Source organism: Tachysurus fulvidraco, chromosome 20 (genome assembly GCF_022655615.1).
Source record: "Tachysurus fulvidraco isolate hzauxx_2018 chromosome 20, HZAU_PFXX_2.0, whole genome shotgun sequence".
Lineage (NCBI taxonomy): Eukaryota > Metazoa > Chordata > Actinopteri > Siluriformes > Bagridae > Tachysurus > Tachysurus fulvidraco.
The window spans coordinates 14,911,647-14,936,280 of NC_062537.1; the positions used below are offsets into that span (position 1 = coordinate 14,911,647).

Below are 24,634 nucleotides of genomic sequence, written 5' to 3' on the forward strand. Positions count from 1 at the left end.
AAGGTTCATCTCGATTAACCTTTTCTTGCATGTTCAGTCTGATTGCTTCTTGCTTGTTAGAATTTAAGAGAGCAGTTTATGTGTTGAAGGTTAAATGAGTTGTTCTGTCTTGAGTCTATTAAAAAAATTTTTTATGGACTTAATGAAAACAATGCTATATGGTGCAAAGAAAAGGCAGAAACACAATAGTCTACAATAGTCTATTATATTCAACACAAAGAAAGAGGCCTGTGAGATTTTCCATTATGTGATTTAGTCAATAAGTAAAAAAAAAAAAAACATAAAAGAAGTCTTATAACCAACAGTCGATTTCATCAAATAATTGTTGGAGCCTTAGTCAAAACATGCAAACAAATCTCAAATCTTGTAGATTAAAAAAACCCTTAGCAGTGGCTCAAATCTCATAGAACATTTTTCACTGTGTTAAACTTGTGTTTGTTTAAATGTCTAATTTTGCATTGTTTATTCTTTTTATAAACACATTTCTAAGTCATAGGGAGCCTATTCCTTCAACATTATGCTTGTAGTTGGAGATTAAACCTCAAATAGGACCATGCAATCCGGCTATGTGTTTGTTTCTGAGCGGTGGGAGGAAACCTGAAAACCCAGTGAAAACTCATGCGGTCCTCGTGCAATAAGTCACAGCTCGCACACCTGGCTCTGGAAGTGAACTGATTCAGAAAGTCGCTCACAAAGAACCGACTCTTTCACGAATCGAGCACTATTATTCCGGTGACAAACATTAATCCGAATTAATCCGCTTTTACACGCAAATCTGGCGCGTGACATTCGTTTGCAGTCACGAATTGGTCACTAAACGACAGCATCTAAACCTGAGAGTTAGTCTGTTCAGCCAAAGCACCAATCGAAAGTAAATAGAATAGAATAAAAGTGTTTGTTAATCTCGAAAGGCATCGAAGAGCTACTGGTTGTAGAACACCCCCCACCCACCTCCAAAACACCACCCCCGCCCCCCACCACCCCATCTCTCTCTCCTCGTGCTTGTGTGTGAATATCAGCTCCTCTAGCGTTCACCACAGTGTCTAATCACAGAGCACAGACTCGGAGGTAACACTGTGGCATCGATAGCACCATGGAGTAGTTCTACATTTTCTTTGATGGCTTCTGCATCCTGGCTGGAGTGTAAGGAGACAGCAATAGCGCGGTAAGTTGACAGATGAGATGAAGCGCGAGCTCGAAGGGACGAAATGATTCGATGTTGTGTTTCTTGCAACCTGCCATTGTGCGTCGCGTGCTTTTGCCTGTTACGTCTAATTTCCGTGTTAATATATTCGGGAGACTTGTATTCGAGATCGCATCATTTTTGTAAAAGGATTATAAAGCAGGATTTTAAAATACTTGTTTTTAAGGGGATAACCGTGGATTGCATATTAGTTTGCATATTACATCTTTTCCCAGGGAGCTTCCTCTGTGTGACTAGGGAAGATACACGCGCGCGCGCGCACACACACACACACACACACACACACACACACACACACACACACACACACACACACACACACACACACACACACACACACACACATACACACACACCTGTCTCCATAGCGTGTTTCTTCTCTGGAAGATTTTTCTCTGGGTTATATTTATCACCTGAAATGTTGTATAATCATGTTTCCCCAAACATTCGACCATGCATGGAAGGTTAAATATAGCAAACTAATGAGTTACTTCTTGTAGCCCAGTGAGGAAACCCTTATCAAGAACCCCATAATAATGGGTTCCCTTTTTCACAAAATTAGAATCTTTAAAATATTATACAAATGATCAATCCCAGGATGCAGTGAGTAACCATTTACCCTTTTCCAAGTGTGTGTTCAAATGTACAGTAAAGTATGATGCAGGATGAAGATGTGATGCTTGTAGGTAATTGTTTTGTAAAACATTCTTCATTCATTCATGTAACATGTAAAGTCATGTAAAGCTTTAGTCAGGATTACAGTGGATCCAGAACGCTTCTTAGTAACTCTGGGCATGAATCAGGGTGACACTTTGAATGGGACACCAGTTCAACACAGGCAGCATACACCTGCACACACACACACACACACACACACACACACACACACACACACACACACACACACACACACACACACACACACACACACACACACACATGCACACACATTCACATCATAGGGCAATTTAGCATATATAGGCAGTCCTCTTATACCAGCATGTATTTTCGAGATGGAAGTAAACCAATTAACCCAGAAAAAACCTGCATGGAAACAGGGAGAAGATCTCCACACAGTTAGTAACCCAAGCCTATCATGTTGGCTCAATAATACTTGCTTTTTGAAAGTCCTCTTTCTTAATACTTAATCTTTTTTTAAGATGGCTTTGTCACACAGGATCCGTTCCAGTCACACTCCATGGATTACTGTCATTGGCCACTTTCTCTTTCCTATTGCACTTGAAGTTTTGGTAGGTAATATATGATAATCATTAGGTCTTTGGGAAATACAAAGATGCTCAGTATGGCCTTTCTTGTGAATATTTCCTTTATTGTCCAAAGGAAATTACACTGACTAATGCACCAATCCCACTTTTTCTATTTTTAATATAATACTGATATAGTGTACGCATTGGCTGATTTCTAATACTGCTATCTTGTTTGCTACAGAAGCCTACAGTACATTGACTTGGCACATTTACAGTATGTGGCACAAGGTTGGGAAAACATCATTATTGTTATGCCGGTGTTTTCTTTAAGGCAATTTCTGTCCTTTGATTATGTGCATGATCTGGCCATGGCATAAGACACAACTGTGTGTTGGATTGAAAGATGGCAACCTAACCAATACCAGTCAACTATTTTGGAATAAAATATAATATCTCAATAAATCCCCAAAGGGAAAATTAAGTAAGGTTTAGATCAGTATCAGAACTAATACATATACTCGTTAGAGGATCAGAACTTCTTATAAACCCAGAACCATTCATGAACCTTGAAGTACCATTCTTGGACTGATAGTTCTGGTAGACCTATACATTTATGATGATTAAACAGTGTCCATTACTAGCAGAATGTCTTTGGTTGGCTGTCAACTGGTTGGCTACTCCCAGAATTGCTTGACTAGTTTAAACTAGGGCTTGAAACAGCCACCTTCTTATCAGAGGCCCTGAGCCTTATCCACTTGCTTAGACTGGCTTTTCTGCATTCTATAGGTTTTGTTATAGCAGTGTAATTTGTTTTTAAATTTTAAAAATCCTGCAAAAAACATTCTATTTTTTTACTTCTGAAAATTGTAATTTAAATTGAATTGAAATGATACTAAAATCCAAATACTAAAACATTTCGCCTTTTATATTTGAAGGCTTTCAAGGAAAGCAGTGTTTGATTTTAAGAGATATCATTATATGTACATTAGACCTTTAACATGAAAATTCATACAGCTTTTTTTTTAAGTATATACAATACAGTACCTGCAATTTAAAGTAAAAATCACCATATTGATTAAGGTGAAACTGTAAAGTAAAGCAGAACATATACTGTACTGTACATAGAAGCTCAATATAGAAATTGAAGGTTATTCATAATTTTTTTTAAAAATTTCTTTTGGTCTAAATTTCCAATGCTAATTAAGAATGCTTGGATTCATCGCTCCTGAATACTGCAGGCTGTTATGCAGGTTAATACCAGAGCTTAGTTTTTCAGGCTAAAAGATTAAGCTGACTTCCTTGTATCTGGAAGATGAATCTAGATTTTGGCTAATCACAGTTTACGTTATCAGGCTATCTCATATATCTTGCTTTCTGGAGCAGACCCCTGGAGATTCAATGCCCTACACTGTTTCACTGTTTTCCTGCTCAGAGCACACCTAATGAAACCCAATCTAGCTCCAAAATTAAGTTATAGCTTGAATCTAACACACTTTCTACAAAAGATCAGGTGATAATCTGGATTTAAAGTAGTAAAAACATGAAACACTAGTAGGTTCACAGGAATGCAGATTAGAAATCTTAGCTTTTGTAAAGATTTAGTGATGAACTTAGAGATCATTTATTTTCCATAATTTCCTCTTTGGAAACCAAACGCACATTGAGTAACCACATGCTTGTAGTATGCATGGTTGTAAGTAAACTCTTTATGGTTAGCTTGGTGGTCATTGGTTTTCTGATTACACATATGACCCTGGGGGGGGGGGGGGGATTTGTCTAGATTTGTCTAGAGTTTGTCACGGTTTGTTAACTTTTTCTTGTCAAACACACCTGCTGTGTGCTAATCTGCTAATGATCAAGTTTCTAAACTGTGTTCTGGAAGGACAACTGGCAAGCTTTTGAACCATGTGGAGAGGATGACTTAAAGCTGAAATGTGAACCTGTGGTTGTGGTGAGCCATATGTCATGCCTCAGTTTGGTATTGATTGGTTTAAGAGTTCTTTCCCCCCCTTTTTTTCCACACACACACACACACACACACACACACACACACACACACACACACACACACACACACACACACACACACACACACACACACACACACACACACACATATATATACAACATTTGTTACAGCTAAATGCATCTGATTATACAACAATAGTCTGTTTGACTAAGTTCACTGGACAAGCAGCATCCAATGTTTATATATTTTATCAGTGGACGTGGCAAAAGATACAATTTTTAAAACTTATAAAACATGAACGTTTGTCAGATGAAGAGAAGAAGGAAAGCTCGCTTCAACAGACAAGCCTTTAATCTGCTAATATTCAAATCAATGTGAGCAAGCTAGTCAGCTAACCATCAGCCTATAAAGGCTATGAATATAGCTTCTTTGGGCTCTCTTTCTACCAAAAGATCCCCAAAACATTTGACCATATTTTGTCAGAAATCTCAGTCTTTCAATATAAATTTGTTTACACAATTGTTTCATAAAAGCAATATTGCACTCAGAATCATGCAGATATACAGAATATTGGCATGGCTGTGATTAGCTGCAGTCTCGTGCTCATATTCAGTATAAGTACACTCTTACTCATGCCGGATTGTTAAATTATACCCCAAGGCTGTTTTATATTCTTATTGGTCAGAAGGTTTTGATTAAATTCTATAGTAGTTGTGGCCATATTAATGCTTGGTCTAATACATTATGGTTTCTATAGTAACAAAGTACCCAGGGGTGGCAGGCAGTCCACATGAATTAATGCATTAATGCACACATTAATTAAAAATATTTTTACATACATGCATTGAAAGTTCTGTCTATCTGAATGTCTGCCTATCTGTCTGATATGGGAAAGTCTTCTGTACAGCTTTTTTTTTTGGTAAGATGCTGCATTTTATTGTCTTTGTAACTTCAACAGAGAAAACAATGCAGTTTAGTGAGGGAACAACTTTAAAACTGTTCCACAACATATAAATTAACTATAAATAGATCAAATATACAACAATATTCTATAAACAAACAAACAAACAAACAAATAAATAAATGATGTGGTATAAGAGAAATAAAATCTAACAGTTTGTGCTGCTGTTAGAACTACAGTTGGGCAACAGTAACTTGGCTTCGGATTTGGACACATCATAGCACCGTGTCCTTGATTATTTTCCTATAAGACCTCGACTCGTACTGTTTCTTCCTTATGTGTGGATGTTGCTAACCTAATGTGTGTTGCATGCTGCTGGGGACAGTAACAGGAACCTCTCGTCATTTCTACCTGTTTTTGGTTGTTAAAACTGGGAAATATCGAACCTGTCAAATACTTTATTATTTAGAAATGATTTAAGAAGTATAAGCAATAACGCTCTCCCAGACAGCTATTTAATACAGAACTTCCTTTACTATATAATTAAGGGCACTCTATAAGTCCAAGGTGTTTATCTGAGAGGAAATCTCTGACAGGATTGCAGAAATTGCTTGTTGTCAATAATGCAGCGTAGATTAGCTTGTCAATAAACATGCATAATTCTCAGCTCTGAATTCTCAGCTCTGCAGTAGTAGACATTTCCTCTTAACTAGGTATACAGTTATAGGTATGTATAATCTATATATAAAGGTATTTATAGTCGCTTTCCACTTGGGTGTATTTAAATACAGTACAGTCTGAAACATACAGCATCTGTATCTGGGTATTAAAACCTAAGAAAATACACTCTTGAATATGATTCTGTCTCAGTAGTCAGCTCAATTAGTGTTATTACATAACGCGGGATTTGTTTGCTGTACAAAAGTGAACGGTTGCTGCTATCTTATGCATTTAAACACTACATTAGCACTATCTATTGAACCACAGGAAATAATCTGCTGTTCCGGGATGTGGTTCAGGTTGGTCACTGAAACATTGAATTTATTTTCAATTTTTGGTTATTTTAACGGTCAGTGATGTGAAGGACTGGCCAACTCCACCTGTTTGAATGAATTAAGATAAACGGTGTTTATTTTTTATTTTCTTTTTGGATTTTCCATGCCTTTTGCTTGCAGCATGGGTGTTGTCATGACTGGTGTTTGTAAATCTTTAAAATTGAATTTATAAAATAATTATAACAACACTGAATTTTAAGAAAGTATGCATTAAAAATGCAAATGTGTATTAACCCGTATCAGATAGCAATCTTGTTTTATAGTAGATTTCTTTGCTACATTCTTGCTGTTAAATTGGTAACAGAATATCTTTAGATAAAGACAGTTTAGGACATTCTAAAGATTATAATTTTTTTTTAATACTTAAATAATAATTTATTATCAGTCTAATTTGAGTAACAAGTTTGTACTATAGCAGGGGTGTCAAACTCAAATTCACAGTGGGAAAAAATATAAAACTGAGATAAAGTCACGGGCCAAACTGAATATTTATTGAAAAATTAACTGCAACTGATATGTAATGTTCAACCTTTTTCATATGGAAACAAACTTTAGTTTTGCTCAAATACAGGATTTGGAACAACCACAGCTTGATATTACGAACACATAAGAAATTAAATTAGAAATAAAAGACACATCAGTGGTGTTCATTTCACAAACTTTGACTATACACTTTTTGATAAATTCTCCCTCATTAAAGTTCCAGGCAGATTTTGCAATCTCTGCTGCCACAATAAAGCTTTACAGCCTTTACAGCAGCTTCACTTTTTGATTTTGCTTTAATGAACATAGTCTGCTGGGAAACCTGACTTTTTTTCATCTCCTCCGAGTTCTGTAGCTTCTGCTTTACGTCCAGGTCCTTATACTTCTCAATATACGTTTCGTTTCATAGTGTCTTCTTATGTTATATTCTTTTGTTACAGACACGTTAGCTCCGTTAGCACACAAGACAAACAGGTCTGTCCTTTATATTCGTGAACAGATAATCTGCCTCCCACCTGTCTTGAAAGCTCCTGTTGTCCATCTTTCGTATGGCCATTTTTGTGGAGGGTGAATTAACTTGCCCGATGTTAGCATGTAGCCTGTAGCATGGTTCATAATGACAGTCAACAGAGAATGAGGAGCGCTTGCTGTTCGTGACTACGCGTCAACACAGTGGCAAGGCATTCTGGGATTTGTAGTATTAGCGGAGCATGCGGCTAGCCTGCTGTAATGCACATTTGATATGATCTCGCGGGCCAAATTACACATAAAAATCACGGGCCTGCAGGCCAGAATTTGACACCCCTGTTCTAGAGTGATTTCTTGGGTCCATGGCACAATATAGTTTTTTTTGCTCTTCTTATGATCTTCAGGATACTGTATTCAGATGTTACAGTTTCCTGTTCAAAAATGTGAACATTCCAAATATTTCATAGGATGAATGTACATTTCTTTAAATAATCTGTAATAGTTGAGTCATAGGATGGTCATGGTGGCTTAGCGCAACAGTTTAGCACATTTGCCTCACAGCTCAATGGCTGGGGGTTTGATTCCCACCTCCACCCAGCATCTGTGGAGTGTTCATGCTCTCCCTATGCTTTGAGGGTTTCCTCTGGGTACCCTGGTTTTCTCCACAAATCCATGCATTCATTGTAGGCTGATGGTCATCTCTAAATTTTCTGTAGCGTATCAATACTATTGTGCCCTGTGGCAATTTGGCATGCCTTCCCTAGTCTCCCCCTGCCTTGTGCCATGAATCCCTTTAAATAGTCTCCAGGCTCCCTGCATAGGCGGCAGTATAGAAAATGGATGGATGGCCTGATTCATGGAAAATGATGTTTCAAGCATGAGGTGGTAAAAAAAAAAAGTGTTGATGGTGATAGATTTTGAAGTTGATGATATATTTCAAGGCAAAGTGAAGTTGCAGGGGGTGGCATTAGCCAAGTGCTTTTTTCAATGTAGAGCTTTTATTAATGTGTGTTTTATGTAACTGAAACACACAATAGACACTTTACACTATCCCCACAATGTATTTTACCTTTCTTTCTATGCAGTGCATTTACTTTACAAATGTAGTATCGGTGGGACACAACGGTGACAATGGTGCCCTGACATGGCTTTTGTTGTGTTGTGAGTGACGGTACAGGAACCTCTGGAAGAACATGATTATGTAGAGTCTCTGTCGTAATAAAATCCCAGCGGTATTGGAAATGTAATAAACCAGGCAAGATCTAATGTTCCTTAGGTGTGAAGTCCAGTACAACATTGACTAGACACCAGAAGATTAATGGATCCGAGTCAACACAATAACAGGTTTTACATATCCACTGAGAAGCTGCTGTTCTATCTCACGCTCAAATTCTCTGAGGCAGTTAATGTAACACCTCAGTCAAGTTTTTAATTACCCGCATTTGAACTGAATACGGGATGCTGCGTTTCCCTGCAGAACGGCTTTACCAGTCATGCTCTGACTTCCCTGTGTGAGTCAGTAATGGATTTTCGCCTATTGTTAGATCGTGGTGAATGTAAATAGATATTGAAGTACAGAGGTCTTGAGGCATTTTATTTGTTTGCAGAGCTTGGCATTCACACCAGCCAGAAAAGGTTTATACAAAATTTTACTCATATGCCCATCCCTTTTTAAAATGCCTTTATTTTGTAAACAGGTCAAATGGATATTCACAGCATTTCAGTGTATTTTTTCCAGTTGTTCTGGACTAAAATTGTATTTGGTTTCTTAATAAAACATGAAGATTATTGTTTTCATTATTACATTATTATTTCAATTCTTATCCTTTACAGATTAGTACAGTTCCCTGCTCTTAACATTTCATAGCACACTCATAACTGTGCTGTGATTCCTCTGAATGTCAACACTACACTTGTACTTGGTCTCACTTGGTCAGGAATTAATTTAACCTGCACATGTGATTTATCTGGTGATGATATTATTAGTTTTCACAATACATGTGTACCATGAAAGCAAGGGAATGTTGTGGGACACAGAAGAGGTGAGGTGTCTTATTTAGATCTGGGAAGAGACATATCCAAAAATTAAGCTTGTTTTTTTTTTTTTTTTGCATTTTTACGGGCAAAATTAAACAAGTCAATGTTGAGAGGAGTTGTAAAAACTGACAGCTTGTTGATGTAATTTGACATACGTGTCATCCAGTCTGCTGCCTATAATAGATAAATAATATAAAAAACAAACAAAAAGAACGTTGAGCCGCATTGTACTCGCCGTGCATGTTTATGAGGATGTAATATGAACACAAATGTAACAGGTTTTATAGAATCAACACTGTGAAGATGTGCCAAGAATAAATACACTCAGGTTCGGCCCGCAGAGAACGTGCCCAGTGTGAAAACCAGCTAACTTCTCCATGAATATTATCAGATAATTAAGGATTCTAGGATCAAGACCACAGAACTAATCTAACACAATCTGTACTTTATATGCAATACAAGTTTAATGTAAATAAGATGAGCATCATTAACAACTGCACAGGTGGACAAACGGCTATCAGGCCATCAGTTGTTCATTCACGGTTGTCTGACAGTTTTGAGTTTTCTGAGACAGCAGAAAGTAAAAAAAAACCTCTACTTTTCTTTGACATTCACAAACAAGTTTCATTTGATATGTTGGTTGGATTGTAGTGCATGGTGCTTTTATTATTATTATTATTATTATTATTATTATTATTATTATTATTATTATTATTATTAATTAACACTTTTTAACATATAATGTGATCTGGCATTTGGTAGGAAACTATAACATAATTACTATGACTGACTCTTATCATTGTACAACTATGAGATTCAATATGCAGTTTCACTATCAAGGAATTTTACATGAATTAATTAAAAAAATATATATACAAATGTAATTGAAGGGTGAGAGTGTATGTGAGCTTTGACAGAGATTTGTATATTTGAAGCTGGTCAGATAAATTAGAAAAGATTCGAACGGATGCTAGGCAACATTTCCAGAAACAGGAATGTGAGGGGAAACAATGACAAAACTGAGCAAAGAACAGTACGATGCAGCACAAAAAGTGTTATATAACTCTATCACGACACAGTTACCTCACATTTAAACACTTCACTGAGGAAAAATGAAGCCACCATCCAGACTCAAATAATGTCTTTATGTGCGACAAGAGAACACCACAGCTAACAGCTAAAATATTAGCCTTTTTATTCACCATGATTCTTCATCACCAAAGACATTATCAGGAGAAGATAGTGGATAAAATCTGTAGCTACATAAAATCACCCCTTTACAGGTATTCATCTACGTCAATTCCTTATGTTTCTTGGCATTCCATAGCTTAGCGTAGAAAGTACTTGACATACTTTTGAATTAGTTACTGATTTTTAGGACTGTGTAGAGCATGGCAGCTTTGACTCTATTAGTTAGAAAGCTATCTCATCAAGTTTATGATTTTTCCAATCCTGATTTGGTAATCTTGATGTCATGCTTGGCAGAATAGACTGAGGTATTCAGTGTTATTACCCTTATAATGAGCTTATTACCTCAGCCATGACCTCACCAGGTCTTATTGTATCAATATTCATTTAGCAAAGTGTCCTGCTTGACTAATTGGACTACTCCACTGGATCTTTTCCCAGCTGTCACTATAGACAGCTTATGATCCTCAATGTCCATGATCGTGTTCTTACTGCTATCACCTTACTCTGATGGCAGTAAGTAAACTTGCTGACTTGCTGGGTTTAGATGGAGCTGAGTCATGGCCAATATCTCAGGAGAAGAGTTGATCCGAGATACACGAATCCTCTAGAGACAGGTGCAGAGATTAGATGGGTGACTTTACCTGCTCATGCTATACATCCAGCAATTCCTGTCTGTTCCTCTCTGGCTTACTCTCAAGCAACCACTGAAATCTTGGGGGAAGAAATATTGCTGTGTTTGAGTAAATAACTTTGAGTCAATAACATCCTTTTGACTTGTAATTTCCACTCAGAAACTTGGTAAGATCCTGATCAGATCAGCCCTGAGCCTGAAATTCTCAGCAGAACCATACGGGTATCCGTGAAAGTTTATCTTTTTACCACTACTGCAGTTTTGCTTGAGATCAGTAAAGTATCTGTTTATCGTTTGTTTACAATGTGCTATTTTCTAAGTGCCTGCTTCAGAAACCTATGGTAACTAATGGTAGCTTGCTAGCGTATCGGTAGAGAAACACAACACTCTTATGAAAGTGTGTTTTTCATGTACGCATTTTTTCCCCACCGTTTTGTAGCTCAAAAAGCCAAGCACTAAAAGAACATAAATTCGAGTTAATGTTTAGGGAATGGGGTTATAGAAATGAACTGCTCTTTCAGCATAGACAGAAATAAAATGCACTGTTTAGTGCAATTATTATTAACTTTGTTGATCAAGGTGTTAATTTATATTTATATTTTATTTAAACATTATTTATTTATTGCCTATTTTACTTACTTATTGTTTAAAATGATTTATTTTGAAAAGTAGATTAAGAATGTCTGCATGGAATAATTTAAGTCATGAGAAAATTTGAAGCAATGATCATGGCATAAAAATTCATAATTTGTGAAGACATATAAAAGATTCTTAGAAAAACAATTCCTCAGGACTTTTCAGTGTCGTTAAGGGTTTATAGCTTTCGAACCCTCTCTGAAAATAACAGACTCTCTTATAGGTTTCCAAGTAAAAACCTTAAAGAATCTCAAAAAGGCTTGAAGATGCTACACTTAATTATTTATTTTAAATATTACTTTTCTGCATATAGTCTTTGTTTTTTATGTGAGGTTTGGTTAAGCATCAATAATCTCTAATGAGTTATTGAAATATTTATTGAATTGTCGTAGTGGACACTACAGAATATGAGATTTATAACGTATGCACTTTCTGTCTTTTATTCAGTGGTAGATATAATTTATGTTCCCAAGATAGACTGCTTACATGAGGCCAGCTGTCTTCAAAGTTTTTTATGTGGGTCAAAATTGATTTCAGCAACACAAATCTGGAGAAGGCAGGGACATAAATAAATACAATAATATCCAACGATATAAGAAATAATTGAACATGATTTTCTAAAGAAAAAAATAATAGTTCAAATATTGCGATTTTATTGTAAACTGTAAGCATGCACTAGGAGAATGAAAGATGCTGTTTTTCTCAACAAGACCACCAAGCCTTGCTAAATCTGTCCTGAACAGCTGCAGCTCCTTTTTCCCAATGGGCCGAATACAAAATAATCACATTCCTGATCTAAATCCAGAATGCCAGCACACATTTTTACATCAAATGAATCATACTTTTTTCGGAACATGATGGTTTTAGACAGTTCATAAAATCTCAAGCAAGTTCTGGTATGGTAAAGCTGAAAGAATGTGTCGTGGTGTGTGATTCAGTTAAGGTGATGACAGAAGGGTGTGTAAAGGTGAAGGAATAAGGTGTATGCTTTGATATTTTACACATTGGGGCAAAGTTTAGATCCGTGCTAACACGTATGTTGTCACAATTAGGAGATAAAAAGCCCCATGCTGGAGCTGTGCCAATAAAATATAAAGCGATCATGGTGGCAGTAGGCATTATGTACGGTGAGTCATATCATATCACAATTACGTTGTCTCACAAGGTACTGTACATACTTTTATCTGAAGCGACTTCCAAGAGAACTCGAATGCATCATCAATAACCACATTTGATCAGACATTGCTTTCTAGGTTTTCTGGGCATAATTAGACAGTAGCAGGTTGTGATGTACTGTTCTGGGAAAACAATCACACAAATGTATTTATTTTTCTTACGGTAGCACACTTCTTATAGATCATATGCATATGTGCAACATCGTACTTGTATCACACATTGATTCTTTACAAATTTTTATTACAGTATTTGGCCAGTTGTATCTAGTCCCAAAGATAAAATGACTATCTAGAAAAAATACATATCCATTATCGTTTTGTTGAAAATCTTTTTATATGAATGATTGTTATTATTGCTTAATTATTTTTAAAATAGTTTGTCTAATCTACTCCTGTTGAGGTGCAATGCATTAGAATTGTTATTTGTCCAGGATAACCTAAGGTTGTTTAAGTCATCAGGGCGCATTTAAAAGTCACATTTCATTACGTAATGCTGCAGTTGTCACTGCTGTTTCATGGCTGTTTCACTGCTGTTACACACAGTGTGCAACCTGAGGTACTGCTGCCAAGCTGGCATTGTTGAGTCCTTTAACAAAGCCATTAACCCTCTCTACTCTTGTGCTGTATCATGGACCTCCACTTTCTCAAAAGCTGGTATAGGCTAAGAAAATAATTTCACATTGCTGTAATCTATGTGTGCCATATAAAGGCTTCTTCATAAATAACACTTGCAATTACAATTAAATATACAATCATGAGTAAAGAACCACGTTTATCAAGTCATTTCCTCAGAGCTCAATAATTCAACATAAAAATAAATATGAATAAAAACTGTGTCATATGCATTGATCAACAATGTGATGTGAAGGAAGTTGACCAAGAATCAACTTGTATCCAAAATCACTCCAGTGTTTCTGCCTGCATATTAAAAGTGGCAGGTAATCAGTCATTTTCCCATTTTGGTCAAGTCATTTCTGTTGTGATTTATGTAATACCATCTGGATCTGGTCCAGAATATCAAGATAGATCGTCCATTATAACTGAAGGGCCTCACCTTGTCACATCTCTGTAGTATGTCTATTTACCAAAGGGATTTGGCTGGCTTCTATTTGCCGTATACTCCCCTTTCCCAAACAGAAGGACTGATTCAATTTCCAGGCATCTGGGAATCAAGGCTATGCAATTACCAAGCAGAAGAGCTGACAAATGAGTGCTTGAACAAATCATTTTTAATGAAGTTGTTTTCATTTACTCTTTTACTTAAAACCACCGCAGCAGCTTTCGCTTGCATTGTTGTGGAATCATGATGATTTAGTGTTTCCTTCTGCTTAAAGCTCATATCCTGATTGATTATTGTGGGCAATTCAAAAAACAAAAACTCCCGTATGCCTTATTTAATTGTCAGTCATTTCAATCCTTTATCTTTATAGATGTATTTTATGTTTCTTGTAATATATATCTATATAAATTGACCATCCTTGGCTACAGTAGGTTTCTGCTTGTTGTTGAGCTTCACAGCCTGATTGTTTATTAATGTTCTTTTAAAGGAAAACTGTTTAAATAGAATTGGACTAAAAGCCGTAGAAGCCTAAACATCTTTTTGTTGAGTCTGAAATTGTCTTGCCAAGCTGATTATCTTTTTGTTGAGTTTATTGGTTAGTTTAGAACTTTATTTTTAGCCTCATTAAAGTAAACCGAGTCTGTGAATCCTTTCATAATAAATTACAGCTGATTTGTAGCATTTTGAATGTCATATTTGTTCTTGTCTTCATCTAGATTAAGAGTTGTATATAAGACCATGTCAGGTTTAGGAGATTTACTTTACTTGTCCAACTACAATAATAATAATATAATAATAGTTTGCCTACAAGCACCAAGCTAAAGCTACTTTTTTAAAATGAAGTAACATGACTTTGGGATACATTTACAGCATTTAGCAGACACCCTTATACAGAGCAACTTACTTTTTTCTTTTAATACAACTGAGGGATAGGGGCCTTGCTCAGGGACCCAGCAGTGATAGCTAGTGGAATTGGGATTTGAACTAACAACCTTCTGATTGGTATTCCAACACCTCAACCTCTAAGCTGCCACATCCCACGTATCATTTGTCTTGTACAACATTGTAATGTAATTGTACAATGTCAATGATTTTGTACAGCGTATGATGATAACAGAGATTTTTAGACTTGGAAACTTCCAAGTTATGAAGTTACTTTTCTATCATGAAAAGAAAATCACAACAAAATACACAGGATTAACTAAAATACTTGTTCAGGTAGTTTCTGGAAATATCTATCTAGCTAGTAATGTTATAAGGCTAAATAGCATGCTCCATCAACAGAGCTTAGTATTTAATCACATTCATTTGACAAGGTCTCAGCCTTCTACAATAATCAGAAACGCTGAACTTGTTTGCACATTGTGATTTGTTTGATAACCGATTGTGTGAACAGGGAAAAACTAGCAGTTTAGACCAAAAAAGCTAGCTTATTATTTTACAAATGTTAGCATATACTCTCATATTGAGTCTGACCTTCATAAATCAACCCAAACATGTATTTTCTCTTCATTACTAGTTAGCTAGTTATGATGCTAGTTATTTGCTTTTTGTTCCAACTGAAGCTGCAGCACTAAATAAATCCTCTCCATGAGACTAGCTGGTATTTAGATTAGACAATAAACATATTGGCAGGTGGCAGGCACCCTCTAAGAGTTTCAAATGATTTCATGATCCTTTGTTTACATTTATACACTGTTTAATTTAAATTAGCTACCAAAGGAACCTTGCAGGGTAGCACGGTGGCACAGTGGGTAGCACTGCTGCTTTACAGCTTTAGGGTCCCCAGTGTAATCCTTAGCTTGGTGTACTGTCTTTTCAGTAATGTCATTTTCTATCTGAATGTGCAGCATGGAATCAGCAACACATATATTTAAATTCTCTTTTGGATATCGCTACAGCTTGAATTCTGTTAAAAAATAAGGTTTTGTATAACTTCTTTCCAATTTTTTTTTTACCAGTATTTGTTCCCTCTACACTAAGAAACTATAAATATATGTCTTATGTGGAAAAGTTTTGTTTTCCTTTTAATTTTCCTGCAAAGATCAACTTGGATGCAGTGGCGAATAGTGAGTAGTCAGTCTGTGTTATGATGACTAAAACATTGCTACATAGGTGAGTGAGTTTTTCCTCATACAGTGAATGTAAAGCTTTGTTGGATAGCTCCGTGCTTTAGTCAAATGGACGTAAGCCTGATCAATTTAAAGATTTTTACCCGCTATTTGTTGAACCACATAATGTAACATATTACATCAGAATTAGATAAATACTTAGCTAGCTTTCATGAGAATAGTAAGGCTGTATGCTAGTTTGAATCATGGTGCATTGTGTGGTTTCAAAAACCTACAGTAGCTTTAGATAAGTATCTCTCCCTCAATAGGTGTTGGTTTATTGTGTTTGATGAAACTAATGAAATGTATTACTTATCTAATAATGTTAAAAAGTAATGCTCTTGTGGCATCAGAGTATCTAGTTCAGGCTGCTTGATGGTATATTCAACTCTTGAAAACCAGATTAACATTATAAATGCACTAAATCTGATCAGCAACTCATACTGATAAATACCAGTAATGGGGTGCATTTACTGTTCAGATTTTTTTTGTAAGGAACCCATTAGCATCATAATGGGAGTAAGTTAGCCTTACATACATCTCAGGGTGGTTCATCCACATTATCTTCTTGATTAATTATACTCAAATATAATTTCATTAAAAGATTTTATTTCTCTCTCTCTCTCTCTCTCTCTCTCTCTCTCTCTCTCTCTCTCTCTCTCTCTCTCTCTCTCTCCCTCCCATATATATATACACACACATAAAGAATATAGAAATTTGCATCATGATTCATTTAAATAACCCAAGTGAATTTATCTGACTAAGCCTACTGTATGATGTGTGTTAACTTTTTCACCTCTTAATGAATTTATCATTAAAATCAGATAAAGAAAACAATCTATACCTATATTACCATATCTGTTAGCTAGTATAGTGGACTTTATCATTTGCTGTGGTCTTGGAAAATCCCATTAAACATGAATTGATTTTGCTTTACTGTTTGTAGCCACAGTATTTAATTAAATGGTGTTTCTTGTTGACGAATTCCTTCGGTCATTTCTACCTCCATTCATCATTCTCTTCTGTCTCTTGGCATTTTGTGGAATATCAATTATTGTGTAAAGATCTTGCTATAGTTTTATCTGGAGTGTGCATTAATTCGACACGTTTTCCCTTCTTTCTTTTAGACCATCATTGACGTGACCGTGTTGGGAAAATGGCCTCGGACAACATACAGCGGAGTTACTCCATCATACCGTGCTTCATATTCGTGGAGGTGAGTTTTTGTGTGTTGGTATTTGGAAAGTATTACATGACACTGATGGGTTTGTTTTTTCAGTTGTTTATTTGTATCCTCAGTTGTGATTCAAAGCATGCAACCCATTTTTATACTCTACACGGTAAAAACTGGATTTTCCCCCGCTTTTTTTATAATCCTGACATGGATGACTGTGCTGGTTGGGTGTTTAATTAAAATGTGTGTCGAATCCCCTTGATCGCTGAGGACAGTCAACACTTCAAAGCTGCCTTTGCATCAAGAGACTTGCTCTGCATATCACGTCTAGTGGGTTTTGTATGCCTGAGAACTCAAAGCTGTACAATGCTGATACAGTGCCATGCTGTTATTGCTTACACCCATACAAGGTCATGTTTAGCTCCCTCTGTGAGCAAGTTGCATGGATTGCCTTCGCCAGTCCTTTGGACGGCTTTAGACACCAACACACGAAGACACCATTGTCCTTTTTCTGACATTCCAGTTTATCATTGTTGGTCTCAGATTTTAGCCACCTAAATAACTCCCCAGCTGTCAAACTCTATTGATTTCTGTCTCTCTTATCACCCTGGAGGAAAGCTGAGCTGCTTGACATTCGTAGTCTTGCCAAGCCATCCTAGTGCCAGGAAAACAAATTAAGGTACTGTGTATGTGTGTGATACCAGCATCGGTGCTTTGTGTGTCCCAATGATATACATTTAAAAATGTATGTAAAGGAAGAAATATTGTAAACATACTCTAAATTGAGAAATGTGTATGGATACCTCACTATTAAACTTATATGTACAGTATGTGCTGGTTGAACATCTCATTCCAGATTTAAATCTCCTTCTCTCCATTCTGCTGGAAAGGTTTTTGACTATATTTTGGAGTTTGGAAATACGGATTTGTGCTTATTCAGCCAAAAGATAAGTGAGACTAGGCAAGAAGGTCTGTTGAGTGGTTTGTGCTCCAGTTTATCCCAAAGGTGTTCATTGGGATTGAGCTCTGTGGAGGACACTTGAGTTCTTCTACACAAAACTTTGGCAAATCATGTGCAGTGTCATGTCAGAACAGGTGTGGGTCTATTAATTCCACTGATGGTTGGTCTTATTATTAATGTAGGATTTTATTTAACGAGTCATCTTTTATCGTTTATGGAAAATGCACATTTTACTGTCATATATTCACATTACACATATTCACTTAATCCTGTTATCTGAACACCTTCACCGCTTGATTTATTTGGAACATTCTGTGAGTCACATGTTAAAAAGGAAGGAATTTCCTGAGGATCATAAGAAGAAAAGTACAACTATGTTACCTACATCATAGATTGATTTTAAATGTTTCATATATAAAATACATTTGAGGTAGGTTATTAAAACATTGTCCTCATGTTATTAAAATAGATATCATTAACCAGATTTTATGTATTTGTTACTATACGTGTTCTGCCAGGTAATCTTGTAAAATGGACATATGTTTGCATGAGATTTGGTTAAATTATTAATTTATTTTTTATTTTTCTTAACACAATAAAAACTGAAGATTTTTAAGTTACAAGGGTCGTCTCATTGGAGAAGTAACCAACACACAGATTTGTCTTGTTGACGTGCCTCTAACTCTGTGAAAGCGAGAGTTGTGTTTTGATATCACAGACTCTGACAAAACTGTTGTGCTTTTCCTCATCCACGCATCTTCATCCGTTTGTACTATTCCCCAAGCTGCCTACATGCAAAATCTCTGAACGCATAACAGGAGATGATGTCGTAGCTAGCAATGACAAAAACAAATAGATTTCTGTCCTGTGCAGTTGGTTAGTGTTTTGGGTTGAATGCAGAAAAAAACATGCTTATATGGCTTAAAGATACGCAAAATACATTATTCTGAATTTGTTAATGACGACACTGCAGTTATCATTGTTATTTTCTTATTTTTTTCAATAAGGTTAATTGGTTATTCTACCTGATAGACATAAAATTCCCTCACTGCTTATCATAACTAGACCTGGGAATGTGTTGAGGTTAAATCCGTGTATCAAGACAAAGAAATAAAATAAAAATTATATTAAAATAAAAATAGTAACAAAAAATATAGAAATAGAATTATATATAGAAGTGAAAAACAATATTTAGAAAAACAATATTTAGAAAAATAAGGAAATAAAATATATGGATTGCTGGCAGAACTGTATGACTGTTGTAAATAAAGTATAGTTGTGTGCAGTTGTGTTATTTATTGTGTGTATTTCATGAATGAGCAGGTGTATGTGTGTGCACCTGTGCCTGTTGGGTGTATATTTGGATGGTGTTCAATTCGAGATGAAGAAGAGGAACTTGTAAAGTGGTATAAAGTGTAGGGTTTACATAACAGTTATGACTAGAAGAGATGGGTCTGGCTTTGAAAACATGTTTGGCGCTTCAGGCGCTTCAGCCGGTCGTGACAAAGTCAGCTGTTCTGTGTTGGCATGTCCATTGCCAAAAAGTTGTGACGTACAACCCTCCATTTAGCGATGAATCATTAACAAAGCAAGGATGTACCTCATGTGGTATTGCAGTTTAGGTTTCTAATGTGTGTCCAAGTACTACAAATAAAAATCGAGGTCATAAATACTATGTCAGATATTACACTTACATTTTAATTTGTATGTCTCGGAATCATCCTCCTGATGAAATGGCCTCCTCACTGAAGCCTGAGCAATATGGTGACATATGTTTGCTCCATTCCCCTCTTGAGATCCACTGAGCCGGAGTTGGAGGCTATCCATTTTCATTCGCTGGTCTTTCGACACTCATTCTGTAGTCAAAGGCTGACATGAGAGGAGCATGGCAGTTTATTTGCATTCGTCAGGTTGTTAATCGGACACGGTTTGCATGTTATTTATTACATTGTAATGAGTAGCATTCGCTCAGTGGATTAGTGCTCTATTGACAGAGTTCACTCCTAGAGCTTAGTGTGGACATTGTGAATGTTGAACAGTGCTTGAGCAATTCTAGTTGAAGTGTCTTGCCTTAGATCACTGCTGCATGTGTGTGTGTGCAAGGGATTTTTTTATTCCCTTATTACCCCCGAAGGTACTGAACCGAAGGTACTGACACTACCCACATCCCTGGCTTTTCAGCCCTGACTTTTAAAAGAGCATTATCGACTAAACAGCAGATTTCTATAAATATATGTAAAATAAATAAATTAAATAAATAAATAATACATGCAGCAAAATTCTGGCTGCTCTTGCCAGCATTTACAGCCACTGTCACCAGCCTACCTGAGCCATCTGTTATTGCTTGCCTTTCAGACAGCTTGGACTGCAGCAGAACTGTAGCACACAACACTGTCAGATTTTTTAATGGGGAGCATATTCCATTACTACCCCTTGCTATTTCCTCTCTAGGCTCACTGTCACCATTTGAAGGCATCTTTATCAGCAAAAAAACTTTTACACCATTGCGGTGCTTAATGCTTAATAATTATGCTTTGTCAGATGATGTTTCCATTACAGCATAGCGCAGACATAACAGGCTTAAAAATGTGTGTGTTGTTGATATGATAAGTAGACGTTTATTTACCATAGTCCGATCAGTCATAACATTGTACCTGCCTAATATTGTGTCACCAAAACATGACCTGTATCTGGCACCAAAACCTATGCAGCAGATCCTTTAAGTTGTGAGGGTGATCCTATTTTTTTTTTTGTCCCACAGATGCTTGATTAGATTGAGATCTAGGAAATTTGGAGTCCAAGTCAATATAGTAACCATCATAAACTTTTATTATTATTATTATTTTAGCAATTTGTGCTACAGTAGCTTCTGTAGTATTGGAACTTTGTGGAGAACCTGAACCTGGAGCATCTTATGCTATTATGCACCTTATAATTACTGGCAAATTGCTGTGGTGTTTATATGAAGATACACTTCTGGATGTAGTGGTCTGTGAAAATTATAAGTAGTAACTAAGCTATATAAGCTGTGAGCTATAACTCACCAATTTATTGTTGTGTATTCTTTTTATACTAGCTAATCTTTATCTGTATTTCTACCCTTACTTATTAGAAGAGTCATTTGAGATTGAACATAAATCTGAATGTCAGAAATAAAACTTGCTCATGGTCTGTTGTGATTAAATATTGTTTTCATTTTAGAATAGCATTGGGAAACGTACTTTATTAAGATAATGTAAATAAAAGCTTAATACAGTTAATACCATATCTGTTTGTCCAAATGGTTTTTGTCATTGTTTGTATTATTTTCTTTATTTTTATTTAGTTTATTCTTTATTTTACAGTTGTTTTTGATGTGTAGGTTTTTTTTAATGCTACCTGTATGTAATTGCTTCATCAGAGTTATTTATACTAATAAAGGTTTGTCTCTTATCATCTCATCTCATGAATAAAGCTGGTTTATCTGGAGTTTATCCACTTCGCTACTTTACGCGCATTATGTTTTATTTTGAATGACACATACATACCCCTACTTACTGTAGTTGAATAGCTGTAGTGAGTTGACTGATGGCGTAGTGCATAGAGGCCCTGTTCAGCAAACCCTAATGGCCGTGTTTCAGTATACTCCGTGGTGTTGGACTGACAGCTGATGTATCACTGTGCCTGGTGTTACAAACGATGTATTTTCTAGTGAATCCCATGATTGTGTGCTACTGTAATATTATTCACAGCTTCTTTTGTAATTCTCTGTGTTGTATTTCTAAAAATAAAACTAACACAAAGCCTGACAGAAAGAGAATATTGTGAATATCTATATCCTGTAGACTGAAGAAAATGAACAAAGTAAACTGAGATCTTGGGATACTGTCTGTGCAGAGACCTGTTTGGGTTTCCTCCCATATCTTAACACCATGCCAGTTGTGTGTGTGTGTGTGTGTGTGTGTGTGTGTGTGTGGGTGTGTGTGTGGGTGGGTGTGTGTCGTGTCCTATGACTAGACATTTACATTTGGCAGACGCCCTTATCCAGAGAGACGTACAGAAGTGCTCGAATGAATGATGAAGATGAATGAAGAAAAGAGAACATTATTAATATTACAGGTTTTAAGAAGGCTAGACTAGTGTTCCAAAAACAACATTTCCACAATGTTTTAAAGATAATTTTCTATAATAATAGTTTGCTTAGACTTTATGTAATCATTATGGTTTGTATTTTTCCCCTATTTTGTCCTTAACTTAGCCATTTCCCTTCATGGTTAGACCCGGCTGGTGATAGGATTTGGTTTACTTCTGCTTCCATTGAGGCAAATCAAATCAACTACTGCTTTATTTCCAACTGCTGCTTCACTAATGCTGCATCACACAGCAGCATAACAAACAAGGAGGAAAGTGTAGACAGCCCTTTTTCAGATACATGAGCATACAGACACCAGAGATTGGCTAGTCTTGCTGTGATTGACAGGAGAGGGAATATGCTATCTATTTTTCCCAGACAGTAAAGCCGATTGTGCTATACCTGACCATGATTGGCTATGGCATTGTCAAGCTTCAATATAAAGTCATGAATTCTGGATAATCGGCTAAACACTTTTGTCAAATTACTTGGAAAGTACTGCAGCATCAGTGTTACCATTTTTACAGCTAAGAGCATTAACATTGTGGGTAAAATCCCCAGAAAACATGACGCTGAATCAAAAGTGTGACTGTGAATTGACTTAATAAAAGAAGAAACCAGCAAATGATTGTAGTCACTGTCAAGGTGGCTTATAATAAAAAAGACTACACTACTAGTGTTTCTGACTTCCTGTCAGCGTTGTTTATCTGCTAGCCTCAAGCATGAAGCTAGTGAAGTTACTGCTGTTGTCAAATACACAGATATGAACACTCTAATATCCCCAAAGCAAGTTTACATTTCATTTAATATGTATTAGTTTTAAATATGTAATGCTTCATCTTTAGTAACCGCTGAACCCTGGACTGTGAACTCTAGAAGTGTGCTGCTTTTCTAATATAATCTATTTAGAATACAAATAAAAAAACATAGATTAGCTTTTGGTCTTATTGATTTTATTGATAATTAATTTCAAGTGGAACCTGAGAGTCTTTGTGAGTCTCCCTGTATGAGTAAACTTCAAAGAGTTTGCTAACATACCATACGTGTCTCATTTTATACAGCGTTACCTCGGTAGGCCTGATCCTGTCTTCACTTCAACAGCAGGCATGTTTTTTCTCCAAGATGTGTGAATCGCGTGCTTGTGCTCACTGCTACATCTCTCTTCTGAGCTTGTTACAGTTGAGTTGTCTGCCCCAGAACAGCTGCGCTCCAGTGCGCCGAGTGAATTATTTATCTCTGAACCTACATCCAGCCCCACATAGCCCAGAGCTGTGCTCTTTACTCCCTAAAGTCGTTATACAGATGTGACAGATGTGTACCAAAAACACTAACATGGAGAGAAATGGACAAATTGATTTGTGTTGATGGATTTAAGGATTTAATGTGCAGGAGAAGGTAATTTTTAGATGCCGGCATTACGGTTAATGCTAAACTATGCTTTAACTGATAATATCCTCTGATGCTTTGTCATGAAATGTTTATTTACATACATATTTTAGTCATCTCCTATCTCTAGCTCTTGTGCTTTATCGATTATTCTTTTTCAGCTGTCCAAATGTTTGTTTTTAGTCAAGTACTGACCCCTAGTGGAGGAAAATATTTGAATATTTGCTCTCTCTCTCTCTCTCTCTCTCTCTCTCTCTCTCTCTCTCTCTCTCTCTCTCTCTCTCTCACACACACACACACACACACACACACACACACACACACACACACACACACACACACACACACACACACACACACACACACACACACACACAATCTCTCTCTCTCTCTCTCTCTCTCTCTCTCACACACACACACACACACACACACACACACACACACACACACACACACACACACACACACACACTCTCTCTCTCTCTCTCTCTCTCTCACACACACACACACACACACACACACACACACACACACACACACACACACACACACACAATCTCTCTCTCTCTCTCTCTCTCTCTCTCTCACACACACACACACACACACACACACACACACACACACACACACATACATACGCATCACATTTTATTGGCAAATCAGGCTCTGGATGCATATAATTCTCTGCCATAAATCTGCCTGTGTAAAACACCATCCCTGTTTTCATTCCACACCATCTGCTGGTCATAACTCTGTATACAGCAAGATTATGAGATAGCAACACTGAGAATTGCAGGAGCTGTGATAAACAATTATTACTAACAAATGTTTTTGAAATGAATTACTATACACAATAGTATTAAGCAATCTATA

At 36.5% G+C, this 24,634-nt stretch overlaps 1 protein-coding gene across 1 annotated transcript in view; it reads left to right on the plus strand.

The window, feature by feature from the left end:
• Positions 1 to 995: 995 nt before the first annotated feature.
• The window catches only part of plppr1 (phospholipid phosphatase related 1), a 46,288-nt gene continuing 22,649 nt past the window's right edge, over positions 996 to 24,634 (plus strand). Inside the window, exons 1-2 of the mRNA XM_027140973.2 lie at positions 996 to 1,165; positions 17,257 to 17,345. Coding sequence (XP_026996774.2) covers positions 17,286 to 17,345 — 60 coding nt within the window. The 5' untranslated portion in view covers positions 996 to 1,165; positions 17,257 to 17,285. The remainder of the gene's footprint in view (positions 1,166 to 17,256; positions 17,346 to 24,634) is intronic.